The sequence below is a fragment of the Hypanus sabinus genome, chromosome 5 (genome assembly GCF_030144855.1).
Source record: "Hypanus sabinus isolate sHypSab1 chromosome 5, sHypSab1.hap1, whole genome shotgun sequence".
Taxonomy (NCBI): domain Eukaryota; kingdom Metazoa; phylum Chordata; class Chondrichthyes; order Myliobatiformes; family Dasyatidae; genus Hypanus; species Hypanus sabinus.
In genome coordinates, this window is record NC_082710.1 from 44,778,967 (window position 1) to 44,793,528 (window position 14,562).

The 14,562-nt window shown below is 38.4% G+C and overlaps 1 protein-coding gene across 1 annotated transcript in view; it reads right to left on the reverse strand.

Annotated features, from left to right (window-relative positions):
* hsd17b3 (hydroxysteroid (17-beta) dehydrogenase 3) overlaps positions 1 to 14,460 on the reverse strand; it is a 52,822-nt gene extending 38,362 nt beyond the window's left edge. The window contains exons 1-7 of the mRNA XM_059971158.1: positions 14,328 to 14,460; positions 12,591 to 12,637; positions 10,450 to 10,525; positions 8,536 to 8,643; positions 6,641 to 6,708; positions 5,532 to 5,576; positions 1,394 to 1,492 (exon numbers count right to left, since the gene is read on the reverse strand). Coding sequence (XP_059827141.1) covers positions 1,394 to 1,492; positions 5,532 to 5,576; positions 6,641 to 6,708; positions 8,536 to 8,643; positions 10,450 to 10,525; positions 12,591 to 12,637; positions 14,328 to 14,460 — 576 coding nt within the window. The remainder of the gene's footprint in view (positions 1 to 1,393; positions 1,493 to 5,531; positions 5,577 to 6,640; positions 6,709 to 8,535; positions 8,644 to 10,449; positions 10,526 to 12,590; positions 12,638 to 14,327) is intronic.
* Between the last annotated feature and the right edge of the window lie 102 nt (positions 14,461 to 14,562).

The following is a 14,562-nucleotide window of genomic DNA, read 5'->3' on the forward strand; positions in this document are numbered from 1 at the left end:
CAATGCCCTACAAGACATCCTTAAATGTGAAATACCCTTAAGAGAGTAAGACCATACATTTTGGATACATACCTCAAGAATGGTTGAAAAGATAAATATTTAATGAATATACTGTTGGTGGCTGGTAAAAAGACTCTTACTAGGAAATGGTTATCACAGGAGAGCCCAACTTTAAATACATGGATGGAAATTACAATGGACATTTACAAAATAGAGAAGATAACAGCATCTGTTCATCACAAGCTGGAACAATTTGATTCATACTGGGGAAAATGGTTTAACTACATAATGCCTCATAGGCCCAATTTTATTCTCACACATCAATGAATCTGTTGTAAAAAAAGATCACTCCCTACTTGTACATAGTTCCTTCCTTTTGCTTGTTTTTTTCTTTCCACTCTTTTCTATAAGTGTATACCCCAGATAAATACTTTGTGATCTATGATATATGATATATATGTACAATGTCTGAAATACATCATATGGAAATGTTTGTTTGATGATGAATGTCAATAAAAAAATAAATTACAAAAAAAGGTTCCATTTCCCAATCTCCCAAATCACAGAGTCCCCGATCCCTATACTCGCTCTAAGATTACTAGTTTCAATGGCAAAATCTATTATAATACTGTGTAAAAATAGTGAATTAAAATGTGTTTTAATAACATCTAATGATCTGATAATCTGTTATTTTGACAAGTCAAGAGCATGAAGTCTTCGAAGTATTATTTAAGTTTCATGTGATATTTTTCATCAGTCCAAAGCTGCAGTCAGATTTTGAAATCCAGGAAACAGTTTCAGCATGTCTTTCAGAAAGACTGAGTTAGTTTTTGTTTAGAGCAAAGATAACTTAATATCCTTAAAAGTAATGTTGGTCTAACTAATTAGATGGGCTGCTTCTGATATTAGAATACAGTTATAAAGAATGATTTTACCAAATTGATTTTGGGATTTTTCTCATCTCTTTCAGGAGATTATATGGCTGGGATGGCAGGGAAGGGGAGTGAAATTAGCATTTAATTTATCCCAAACTGGGAAAAAAAATGGAGAATTTGTTTTAAAACTAGAAACAAATTACCAATTTTACATTTGGTTTTGCTTACACTTCCTGTATATTTCTGAATCAAAATAACTTGAAATCAGAACCATTAAGTTCTTCAGAGCTGTTTCTGTTCCACTGTCACAGATTGACCAGTAGAATATCTAATTACCTGGTGATAAAGTTACCAGGACAGAGCAGTAGATTTCTGGAAAACTCAGCCTTAATTACGCATTCTATATTCTTGCGTGAATGACCACACCAAGTTCAAAACAGAGGAATGCAAAAAAAAAAACCACAGCTCATTTTTGAATAAAAAGCATGGAGTAAACTGTGTCAAAGTGATAAACGTACCTTTGTAGATGAGTACAGACAGTAGTAAGGACATGGGAAATTAGCAGTTCCAGATGAAATGTTCAGGATCAAACCCTTTTTTCTGAAAGTATAATATATCTGAATATACAATAGTTACATGTACTTTTACAGGAATATTTCACTGTGTTTCAAAATATAAAAAGGCTAACATCAGATGGGATGTGGAATATCTGGTTATCTGCTGTAAAGACTTTTTCAATCCCTATGGAGGGGGGGAGAGGGGGGGACTGCTTGAAAGATTAATGTTATGGTTTCTTCTGCCAGCTTGTTTACCTTTTCCCCAAGGACACTTTGCCTGCTTGTTAAGGTTCCTGCAGAAAGAGCAGGGCAGAGCTGGTTGATGGAAAGCCTGTGTCCAGCATGTGGAGATAAAAAGCAGGTCCACTGTGACACAGACAGGCACACCACGAGGCACACACAGTGTTGGACACTGAATGAGCTTTGTGCACCCATGTGAAGGTGGGGTTTTGGAGGATCGAGTCAGGGAAATCGATCAGTGGCTCACAGTGTGAAGAAGTGCGACTGGTGGGGAATTATTTGTGTGTCCTCCCTTGCCTGGGTGATACTTCCACCACTGAAGAACAGTCATACGTATCATGGTCGTAGTTGGTGACCACACCAGTACTTCGGAAGACAACGGGACAATCGACGGCAACGGCTCACCTCTCATTACCTCTCTCTCTTTCTTTCCCCAACATCACTCAACAAATTACCTTGACCTGAATTGAACTCCCTTCATCATATCGTAAGACTGTATCCATTTACCCCTCGGTTTGAAAGAGCCTGATTTTAGTTCCTATTTCCACACTTCTGTATATTATTGCTAACCTGTTTCATATGTTTGCATTTTATAGTACTGTATTGTGTAGTTTACTAATAAACACTATTAGTTACTAGTATTACCAGACTCTAAAGTTCTTTCCATTTCTGCTGGTTCTTTAACCTGGTCATGGGGTACATGACACATGATAGTCTTGTTGGATTTTGTACTGCTCCACTAAGACATGAACTCTTATAAGAGTTTAAACTTTAACAGGAATCTTTCACTGTGTTTCAAAATATAAAAAGGCTAACATCAGATGGGATGTGAAATATCTGGTTACCTGCTGTAAAGACTTTTTCAATCCCTATCTAGAGCAAATCCCTACCTCCTTTCACTCCACAGCTTGTTTCTCAACACAGCTACTTTGGCTAAAAATTCACTTCTCTGATGTTGCCTGATCTGCTGAATTGCTTCAACCTGTTCTCTATTTTAACATTAAATTTCCAGAATCTGCTGTATTTGACTTTGCAAAAACACTGGTGCAGGTCTGGCCATTAAAGCTCGAGACCCATGCAATGTGCTTGGATCTTCTCTCTCAAGCAGTTTGGAAAGCCAACAAGTTGCACTCTGGCTCTGTGGCAAAATACAACAAGCACAAAACAATCCAGCGTTGAAATGGGCAACCCATTCAGACACGGGCAAAGATATATCCAGTCAAGTCCAATTCTCTATAATATTGTTCAAAAATTACAAAAGCTCTCCTGTCAATTAATCAAGCATTAGCAATATTCTTGCAGAATTATATCTTTTAGTCAATATGCCAGACTCCACCATCATCATCCATAGATATATCCTATCCCACTGCCAGAGATGGTAGCAATGACTATTTACATTTATACAACACTTTTTAACAGCATAACATTCCAAGTCTGTCCAGCTAAATTATTTTGAATAACATATGGAGACTTCGGACCAAAGATTTGGATAAACAAATAGTTTTCAAGTAGAGATTTAAAGTAGGAATAAGAGATAGAGAAGTTTTAGGAGGCAGTTCCAAAGTCTACAGCAAGAGTGGAGCAATTAACTCTGGATAAAAAGAGAGCCAAAGAGGAGGAGTATTATCATCTTAAAACTGGATTATGTTATACAGATTAGGAAGGATGAACTGATTTAAAAGCATGGAGTAAACTTTAAAACCGGAAGCAATCCTTAACTGGGCCCAGGATAGTGAGCATAGGATGAATGATCAAACACAAGTTGGGGAATAGGGAACAAAGAGAAAATCTGCAGATGCTGGAAATTCAAGCAACACACACAAAATGCTGGAGGAACTCAGCAGGCCAGGCAGCATCTATGGAAAAGAGTACAGCTGATGTTTTGTGCGGAGACCCTTCAGCAGGACTGAGGACTTAGGGAATAGGGAGAGTTTTGAGTGGTCTCTAGTTTTCAGAATACATAAACAGAAATAACTTAGTCACATACCACCATGGGAAAATGGGCCAAAAAGCACTCAACATTGACTCAGGACCCTGTGAATTCTCATGATATCAGGTGAATTCAGGCAAGAAAATCCTCCTGCTAATATTCACTGAATACTTTATTTAGCCCCATCAAAGGACTTGTGCTATTGATTAATTAGACCCGTCAGCTTACGTTTGAAGTTTTTGGTCTTACCGTTCTCTCATCTTTGGCAGGACAATTTGAGTCATCTACAAATTACAGAAAGATATGACTACATAGTTACACTTGATTATTCCAGTTTAAAGAGTACAACTTTCTACCTTGTTCACCAAAAACTCAAACTACAAAAGTACATGCTAGTGATATTAATTTTTGTCCAATGAATATTAATATGTGCAGTTCAGTGGGGCTGATACCTCACAGCTTCGGTGAGATGGGTTAATTTCTGATTTACAGTAACAGTTGTGTAGAACTTGCATCTTTACCCTGTTTTCTCTGGGAAGACTCAGGTTTCCTTCACAAAACCCCATTGCAAATGACTCCTTAAGCAGGTGGCTGAGAGGAGGGTTAGGAGATGTTAGTGGACAAGTGTGAGAGAACCAATTACAAGGAAATAAATAGGGAAATGGGACTGGTTGGTCTGTTCTGAGAGACCAGTATAAGCTTACTAATCTAAATAGCCTCCATCTATTTCATGAATAAATATATAACATTTACCTTATTCCAAAAGTATATGAGATGGGCTAGGAATTTAGAAGGGAGATATATATTGTCACATGTACAAAATAAAGACCATAAGACATAGGAGCAGAACTAGGCCATTCAGTCTGTTCTGCCATTTGATCATGGCTCGCTTATTTTTCCTCAATCCCATTCTCCTGCCTCCTCCATATACTCTTTGAAGCCCTTACTAATCAATAACCTATCAAACTCTACTTTAAATATACCCAATGGCTTGACCTCCACAGTCACCTGTGGCAATGAATTCCATAGATTCACCACCCTCTGGCTAAAGAAACTCCTCTTCATCTTTTTTCTAAAGGTATGTCTTTCTATTCTGAAGCTGTGCCCTCTGCTCCTAAACTCTCACACTAATGGAAACATCATCTCGATGTACACTCTATCCAAGCCTTTCAATATTTGGTAGGTTTCAACAAGATCCCATCTGCCCATTCTTCTAAGTAAAGACCCAGAGCCATCAAACGCTACTCATATGATAATCTTTTCATTCCCAGATCATTCTTGTGAACCTTCTCAGGGTCCTCTCCAATGTCAGCACGTCCTTTCTTTGATATGGGGTCCAAAACTAGTCACAATACTCCAAGTGCGGTGTGACCAATGCCTTATAAAGCCTCAGCATTGCACCTTTGTTTTTATATTGAAAAAAAATGGCAGCATTGTGTTTTCCTTCCTTACTACCAGCTCAACCTGCAGGTTTTCCTTTAGGGGATCCTGCACTCAAACTCTCAAGACCCTTTGCATCTCCAGTTTCAGAAGTTGCTCCACATATAGAAAATACTAAATGTCTGTATTCCTTCTACCAACATGCATGACAATACACTTCCTTTTCAACTGCCACTGTTTTGCCTTCTTTATTCCCACCCTCTGCTTTCTGTAAGTCAGCCAATTCTGGTATTTCTTCTTAAATACCATGGGTTCTTATCTTGCTCAGCAGCCTCATATGCAGCAGTTTGTCAAAGGCATTGTGAAAATCTAAGTAACGTCTATTGACTTTCCTTTGTCTATCCTACTTGTTATTTCCTCAGACTTCCAGCAGACTCCAAAAGACCTATTTCTACGCAGTACGATGCTATTTACTCAGATACTACTTTCATCTATTCTAGAGTCATGCATTCATTTATAAAATAAATTTACCAGTGGAAGATTACATACCTTGACCACAGCCACCACATTAACAGAAATCATATCATTGACGGTCTAATGTACAAAGACAAAATAATATTACTAATATTGTAACAGCAATAATAAGTTTCTTGAAACAAGTTTTAATTATCCATACAACAAAACTAACTTTGGGTTCTCAAAATTATACTGTATAAAATTAGTTATAATACATAGTTGGTTTGAAAGTAGCCTTTCCATGGTGAAACTACACTCCATTTAATATAATGGCCTGAGGGCAGAGGATTAGAGACAGGGAGGTGATACAATTCTGCCACAAAGCAGGAAGTCAGCAGTTATGCTGGTGGTCAGTTTAACAATTTTCAATGTAATGATTGTGATTATGAAAAATCAGATAGTGCATTCGGAATATTATCAAAAATATTTATTTTTTTTAATTTAAAAATAATTAGATAGCAACATGAAAAGAAACCAATTTACATTGGAGTCTGCTAATACTTTCTCCTAATGTAGATCATATTAATGTAATTAATAATATGGTCCATTTTCTCCACTTAAAGTTCACTCCCCTTAAGATCTCGATCTGTTGGGGCATGGGGCCACTGGTATCAGTGGCCTTCCATTCCCTCACAGAGTTCATTCAATTTATGGCATCCTGTCAGCAAGTGGTGAAATTGGACCAGGGGAAAATGCACAGGAGCAAAGGAAGCTCAGATTCTTCCACTGGCACGCTGCCAGGAATTTACCTCTATCCATTGCCACGTCTGCCTCTGCCAACATTCCAGGCTCCAACCTTGATGTCTCATTAATATTGGGGATTGCAGGATGCCTTCTATATCAAGTACCAACGAATTTGAAGGAGGGGTAGTACTGTATATTGCAATTGCTAACAAGCTACTGAGAGCAAATATTGGAGGAAGAAAATGAGCTCTTGAGAATCTCTCCTTCTTTACAAGACCTTAATTTCTGGACCGATGGAAGTTTGGTAAGAATCTCTTTTTGACTTGAAGATCACATATTATCTTTGCTATTTGAGCTATCATGTATTAGTATATTCAGTGATTATACATATATAAAAAAGAGAATCTCTGCTTTTAAATACAGTCATTTTCTGTATACTGAATAAAATAGTCATTTACCTTATCCAGATCGTTCATTTCGAGAAATTTACATGGGTGTGATTCCTGTATAATTCCAACATTATTTACTGTAAGAAAAAAGTAGTGTTTTCTTTTAAAATAGATACAGATCATGCAATTTTGTATGTACATCTATCCATCCATTCAGCCTCAAAATAGGCCTTTGTATCCCACCTTGCCCATGTTGACCACGATCCCCATCTGTGCTAATCTCACTTGCCTGAATGAGATCTGTATCCCCTGCACATTCCTTATCCAAGTACCAGTCCTCTTAAATGTTGTAATATTATCTGCCTTCACTGTCTTCTTCAGCAGTTCTTCTCTCTAAATGCAAAACTTAGTGTTCAGATCTTTAACTTTCTCCCTTCTCACCTCAAACCTGAGCCCTCTAGTTTAAGGGGAATACCTTTGTATAATTTACAAACTCAAAATCATTCTCGACAGAAAGTGTGCACAAACTAGGACACTAACCAGCCAGTTTATGATAGAGCCAATCACCATGTTAGACAAAGCTGAATCATTGTACCATCACTTCCCTTAATCACAGCATGTACCTCACCCTGAATAACAGAACTGGCAAACATGGTTCACTTTGCACACCTCAAGATCCATCAATGTGCTAGTAAAGCCTTTGGCTAACTGAGGAAAAGGTATTTGAAGATCAAGGGCTCAGACGTGGAGCAAAATTTATAGTCTACAGCGCAGCAATGATCTCCATCCTCCAATACCTTTCTAAGGCTAGGACTTCCTAGAGCAGACATCAGATGGCTCTGGAAAGATACTACTAACATAATCTCCACAAAATCCTTGAGCTCTGACAGAAACAGGCAATATCATTACAGAACTCATCAATTATTGGCGATCAATTATGGGGATAGTGAGATGGTTATCAGCATCTTTTGGGTAGATAGATCAATCATTTGCAGCGTCAGAAAGCAATTACTTTACAGTATTGTGTTGAGTTTTGTGTACTGAAAATGAGAGTTGCTCTGGCCACGTCACAAACTGAACCACTGACAACTCGTTCTCATTTATGAATTACACTTTATTTACTTGTGCACAAGGAGAACAGCTCAGACAAGGTCACTGAACTGCTCTGAAGCTTGAACAAAGAAATACCATTTTTATACAGAAATTGACTAGCTGGTTGCAGATATTGACCAATTGGGAACCTTGTGTATGTTCAAATTCATTATTTGCATCATCAATGACTATTCACTCTATGATAATACGGGTGTTACTAGCCAAAGGAAACTACAAGCTACTAGCCAATAATGCCTCAGAGTTGCCCAATAGTCAGTGTATGCCTTGTACTTCTGTTTGCATACTTATCTTGGAACGTCAAATGGCATTGCATCCCATGCTATGCAAAGGGGCACTATGGTCTCAAAAGACCTTTCTCACATTTGTTGATCCACACAGTCTGTAAGCTATCCTTGCCTGCATATTATCTTAACCCTTGCCTTGCCACAGCATCCACAGCCTCAGAATTGCTCATCTTCACCAAGCTCTTCACAAATGAAAAACCCAGTAAATGGATGCGATAGAAGGTTGTGATTTGTCACCCAGTACAAATTTTACCCCAGTTTCCATTTGACCTATGCAGTCGTTTTCATAAATATCTGTGCTACAACTGAAATCAAGAATAACTTCCACCTTCGGACTCTAGTTTCTCCATGAAATTCTAAAAATCACTTCTCCACTTTCTCACTTCCATTTAAAAAAAAATGATAAACCACTTAGGTCACTCCTCTTAGCTCTAATTCCAGTTTCTAGTAACATACATGAATTCACAATATGAAGCCAATTTTGTACTGCAATTTTGTACTGAGAATCAGCACCCACAATCCAAAGCAAGACAGTATCGTGTCAAAGAGTAAATTGTTTTAACTTACTCAGGATCCCAATATCAAGGCCTCTCAGATTTTTTTCAATGTGCTGATAGATGTCCGTATTAATAAAGTTTGCCTGAATTATTTTTACATTTCTTCCTGTGGCTTGCTCTGTCAAGAAGATGGAAAAATAAATCATTGAAATAAAGTGATAAAAATCACTCTGGACTCAACCAAATTTTATTAAACACAACATTATCATATTACTTGATTCCATTGCAGTAATCAATTTTATATTGTCAGGATTACTCATGATGGCACGCACTTGTTAGCAATTTTTACATTCTTATAAACAAGTGTCTTAATGGTAAATACTTGTTTTCAAATATTTCATGTTGATAGTCTGAGAAGCCTGTTGGTTATCTTTCAAAGAAATACCTTCTCTGTTCTATATAGCTACTATCAATGTATTCCCATCATTTCCAATCAATATACTTCCTATCTCAGCTACAAAACACCTTCCAATCAGTAACCATTTCCTTTGATGTAATTTCTGAATAAAAAGTTAATAGGCTATAAATTCTATGGCGGCCTGCAGGTGCGCTATGAACTGTTTTTTAGTTTAAATTTTTTTTTTCAGTTCTCAAGTGTATGTTGGAACATGCTTGTTGTAACTGCACTCTCCTTTCTTGGGAAGATGCAATGCTTCAAAATCTGCTCAGTCCCCAGATTTCATATTCTACCATCCAAAAATACTCCAGTCCAAGGTCTGTTAATCAGTTATCTCCAGGTGTTTTTTTTTTGCCTGACCGAAATATGATGTGGATCATCTGTTGTACCATCCTGATGATGCAGCTATGCCAGAAGTCAGGAGCAGTACCTTCCGTGATTATATTTTTGTTCCAAACACTGGACCAGAATAAGTACAAGCTAAGCTTGTAAGCACGGAATGACGAAGAAATACAGCATCATAAGCAAATGAAAAGGCAATATAGGCTCTGGGATGATGCCAAAAATTATTCAAGGATTACTGGAAGGTTGCTTAGATTGAATGCAGGGGCACAGGGATGGGAGAACCATAGAACATCACAGCACAGAAACAGGCCTTTTGGCCCTTCTTGGCTGTGCCAAACCATTTTTCTGCCTGGTCCCACTGACCTGCACCTGGGCCATATCCCTCCAAACCCCGCTCAACCCGAGAGTTTCTGGTTGTGCTCTTACTTGTAAAAATTAAGTAGAATTTATATTTGTTTTTCTTGTGCAGGTTGCCTATCTAATCTTATGTGCCTGAGATATTTCTGCAAGTACGTTTTTCATTGCACCTGTGCATACATGTACCATTATGTAAACTGAGGTTAAGCCCAATTTTTGTCTGTCTGCTTAGCCTTCTATCCCAGCCAGCCAACAGTGGGAGTTCTGAATCAAAAGGCCATTTCCAGTATAATTTTGAAGTTGTCGAAAGCTATGCGACTTTTTCCAAAGCAGTTGATGCTCAGATTTTCAACCCACAAAATATTCAGTTATTAAGTGGGTCCTCCTATCAAGCTGGCAAATGTTCTTACTCACAAACAAGAGAAAATCTGCAGATGCTGGAAATCAAAGATTTCAATGTCTTCCAAATATATCACAGAATTTTGAACAATATGATTTTTAAAGTTCCTTAAAATAATCCACAATTGTAAATATATCAAAGAAGAACTAGAAGGCTTTTGATCTGGAATGTTAACTCTTTTTTCTTCCATGGATGATTCCTGATCTGCTGAGTGCTCTCTGCTTTAACTGTCTACATCTCAGATTTCCAGCATCCACAGTTTTTGATTTTCAATAAATTCATTATGATCCCTACTAGACATAACTAAGCCTCGACTTTCCCATGGTTTGTCCAGAGTTTCTGTCACTCATTCATCACAGTTGCAGAGAAAGACTAAAAAAAATTCCCAATGTTGACAATTGTAAAACTGAAAATTGTGATCTTACCTATTTCATTTGCAACCTTTTGTAACTTCTCTGTAGACCTGCTTATGAGTAATATGTTTAAACCACGCCTGGCCAACTATAGCAATGAGAGAACAAAAATAAAATCATCCCACTGTATTGTAAAAAAAAAGATTAAAGTTCTGTTAATATTGATCAGTTATAGATGGATAAAAATTGATAGAAATTCTGTCTGAAAGAGCCATGCTACAAGGATTCAGAAGTAAATACCCAAAGGTAAATCAGGATAGTAGCGTAGAAATTAGCCTAATGATATTACAGAACCAATGACTGAGGTTCAATTCCTTCACTGTCTGTAAGTAGTTGTTTGTTTTCCCTGTGACCATGAGTTTTTCCCTCCTGTTTCCTCCCACATTGTGAAGATGTACAGGTTACTAGGTTAATTGGTCATATGGGTATAATTAGGCAGCACGGGCTCAAAGGCTGCAAGGGCCAGTTACTAGGCTGCATCCCTAAATGAAATAAAAATAAATTATTCACACAATCAGTTCTTTCAGTGACCTAGGAGTGCATTGCTAATTAGAGAGGAAAAGTGCATGCAAGGGAAATTTTATATTTCCATTCCATTTAAATTGAATTGGAGCATAATAATTGTAGAACTATAATTCAGAAAGCTCCTGGAGACTGTTTGTCATCTCCAATTATCTGGACTCTTACAACTCATGCTCATCCATCAATCACATTTCACTTACTTGTGCACCAGAGAGGACAGTCCCTGTCACTGGACTTCTCTGAAGTTTGAACAAAGCTATTCCATCTTTATACAGAAGTTAACAAATTGAATATAGATATTGACCAATTGGAAACCTTGTGCATAATCAATTAACAATCACACTACAATAATACAGGATTCTATGGCCAATAGGTGGAAGAAAAGTTTCCAAGTGTCTAGTTTCTGTCCACACAGTACACAGATTCATTTATTTATCCCATGTACATCAAAGTATAGTGTTTGCATGAACAACCAACACTGCCAAAATAGAAACTACAAGCTAATGACCAATAATACCTTGGAGTTAGTGAAGTGATTATCCAACAATTAACAAGTCAGACAGTATCTATGGAGAGGAATAAGCAGACAACATTTCAGGCCAATACCTGTCTTCTAGATTGGAAAGGAAGGGGGCAGGCACCAGAATGAGAAGGTGGGTGGGGGGGGGGGGAGAAAGAGTAATACAAGCTAGCAGGTGATACCAGGGACCAGGTGAGGGGAAAGGTGGATAGGAAAAGGAGGGCATGAAGTCAGAAACTGGGGGAGGGGAGGTGACATATGGAACAGGCAAAGGACTGAAAATGAGGAATTTAACAGGAGAGGGCAGTGGACCATAGAAGAAAGGGAAGGAGGAAAGTAACAAGAGGGAGGAGATGGGCAGGTGAGGAAAAGAGAAGTGCTGAGAGGGAAGGCTTCTGCCCTTTCTTTTCCAGTCCTGATGAAGGGTCCAGGCCTGAAATGTCAACTGTTTATTCACCTCCATAGATGCTGTCTGACCTGATGAGTTCCTCCAGGTGTGTGTGCGTGTGCACGTGCGCGTGCACACACGCCTTGCATTCTTTGTTTGCATCCTTATCTTGTGTTGTTAAGTCAATTGATCACATATCTCATGTTCTGCAAAGGGTGGCTGGTCTCCTCCAAGAATTTGTCTCACCTGACGTAATCGCACACTGTAAACTATCCTTATCACAATCAACTTGCCAAAATATGAACATGCTAAACAGCTCGTCTGGCCTTCGGATCATTAGACAAGACTGAAAAAGCAGGCTAGAATAAAGATAAGTGGAGCTCTTTACAAATAGCTCTCCAACACGAGTCCCTCCATGTTTAGTGGGCAATATCGTCAAGTTGCACTTTCCATATTTTGAACTAATCCACATCAACCATGACATTTCTCATGGTTCAGTCAGGGTGATCTGGACCTTCACTCATAATACAGATTCTGAATGCAAATCATCCTCAGTCTTATGAAAAAAGGCATTGACTCAACCTTAATGCATCTATTTATGAAGAAATGGCCTAAAATCTTTGCACACAAATATAATCAGGGAGTAATCAGAATCAGAAGAAATATACAAAGATTTACATATTATAAGATGTGCATTATTAAGAAGTCCTGGCAATATCTTACCTCATGTGCATATGCTTTTCCAATACCATCTGTTGAGCCAGTGATAACTGAAAATAAATATAATTAAAAGCCATGTATAGTAGGTGAACTTAAATACCACTTTCCTGAAACTACTTTTGTCCCAAAAGGCAAATAAACTGACTGATAACTCACAATTAACAACTAAGGTAGGAGAGAATCACCCACCTTCTTGATTCTTAACATTGATTTGTCCCTGTGGAGTTCTGCATAAAGTGAGCATTAGGAGGTGACATTGTGATGCAAAGGAGTTAGAGGCTGTAAGTTTCTTTGTAAAATATAACTTCCCCTTATTTGCTGCTTTTCTTTTTGGTTATTTAGGTGTTGAGTTAAAACTTTATGGTGGAGCTTTTCCCTAAATGAATTTTATTTCCACATAAAAATGTTTCGATTATCTACAGCTCCCTTTCTATTCGGGCTGTGATCCATCATTTTGTGCTCTTTTCTGCCCGATTTATTCACTATTTTTTTTTTAATTTCTCTAAGTGGAGCATTCGCATGCAATTCTAAAAACTAGTACTGCAGCACAGCTTTCACTAATCAGGGAACTTGAGCTAGCGAGAAACACGGCGAGATTGGTGATGTGGATCGTTTTATTATGGAATGTGCTGCATTTTTCAATGAGTCCGGTAGTCGTTGAGAACTTGCTCAGGTCTCTCTGAAGCTGGGTTTCAGTGTTGGGGATTCAGTCACCAAACTGAACAGGAATTAGTTATACTTTTTATTTGTGGTATTTGCTATATAGTCAGAAAAGTCTTAGAACGGCACAAAATCTAGTTATAAAATCATGTTTGAATATCCGTGAATTATATCAGGTAAAATAGTTATTTATCATTAACAAGTTTGGCATTGTACTACCTTCCCATAGCAGTTCGTGTACTTCCGTAATGCTTTCTAGCAAGGAGCTGAACATTTCGATTGTGGTAATGCCTGATCAGAACGTATTTCCTACACAGTATCTTACATGCCTGTTGTCCTGTTAGTCAAGAAAGTGGATTTATAGATGGCCGTGAGGGTGAACATCTCAGGCAAGTGTTTAAACTCCAGCTGGAGATAGTTTTGAGTTGGTTTTCATTTATATGACACATTTCAATCCCAGAATATCCAAATGCAGTCTACAGCCTGCTAAATTCTTCTGTTCTGAAGTATAGTACATCTGAGGCACTCTAGGAAAAAAGAGGAAGGTGACTTGCGGTACAGGGATACCAGATGCGCTCCTAAATCCCGAAACGCGCGCAACCCGACTCCAGACCCCGCATCGCGACGCGGAAGTTCTCAGAACCAAAAAGCCAGCTAAGTACAACAGTGCGCGGAGATAATGGTCGATTGAACAATATGAAGAATGCTTCTCCCGGTACCCTTTGCTGTTCTTCTGTCACTGCCGGGCCCCTAGCTCCGCAAAAAAATAATAACACCGTATCTGCCGTAGCACAACACAAGAACGCTGTCAATCCAAATCCCACCACTGTGAACACTTCCCTAAAGAGGAAAGCACCATTTCGGATCTTACTGCCCCAAGATTAAATGTCACCAAGAAACGCGATTGCTGTCGCCGTTAGTGGTAATCCCCCCCCCTTGTCCATTCCCAAACAAAACGTGAGAATTTCCTAATGCCACAAGGACGACAGATCTTTCAGTAACTTTGCTACCATTTTGCAATGCTGTGTTAGATTAACAAGTATTCAACCTTCTTTTAAAAAAAAATTCTGCTAATCTTACCTGCCCATTCCCCCATGGAAGTGAAGAAAGAGTTTGGTACCCCATGCCATTTGGTGAGTAGGAAATACCTAAGGCATTTCAGAAGGGGTATTAAAATAACTAGAATCCCGATGAGAACCCAGAGCTCTTCCATCTCAGCAGTGAATCAACGCAGGCACTACTAATTGTTAGACAACTTCAAGGCGAGTTGAAAATTCTCGGATTACGTAAATCACCCGTGGCCTCGAACGAACGT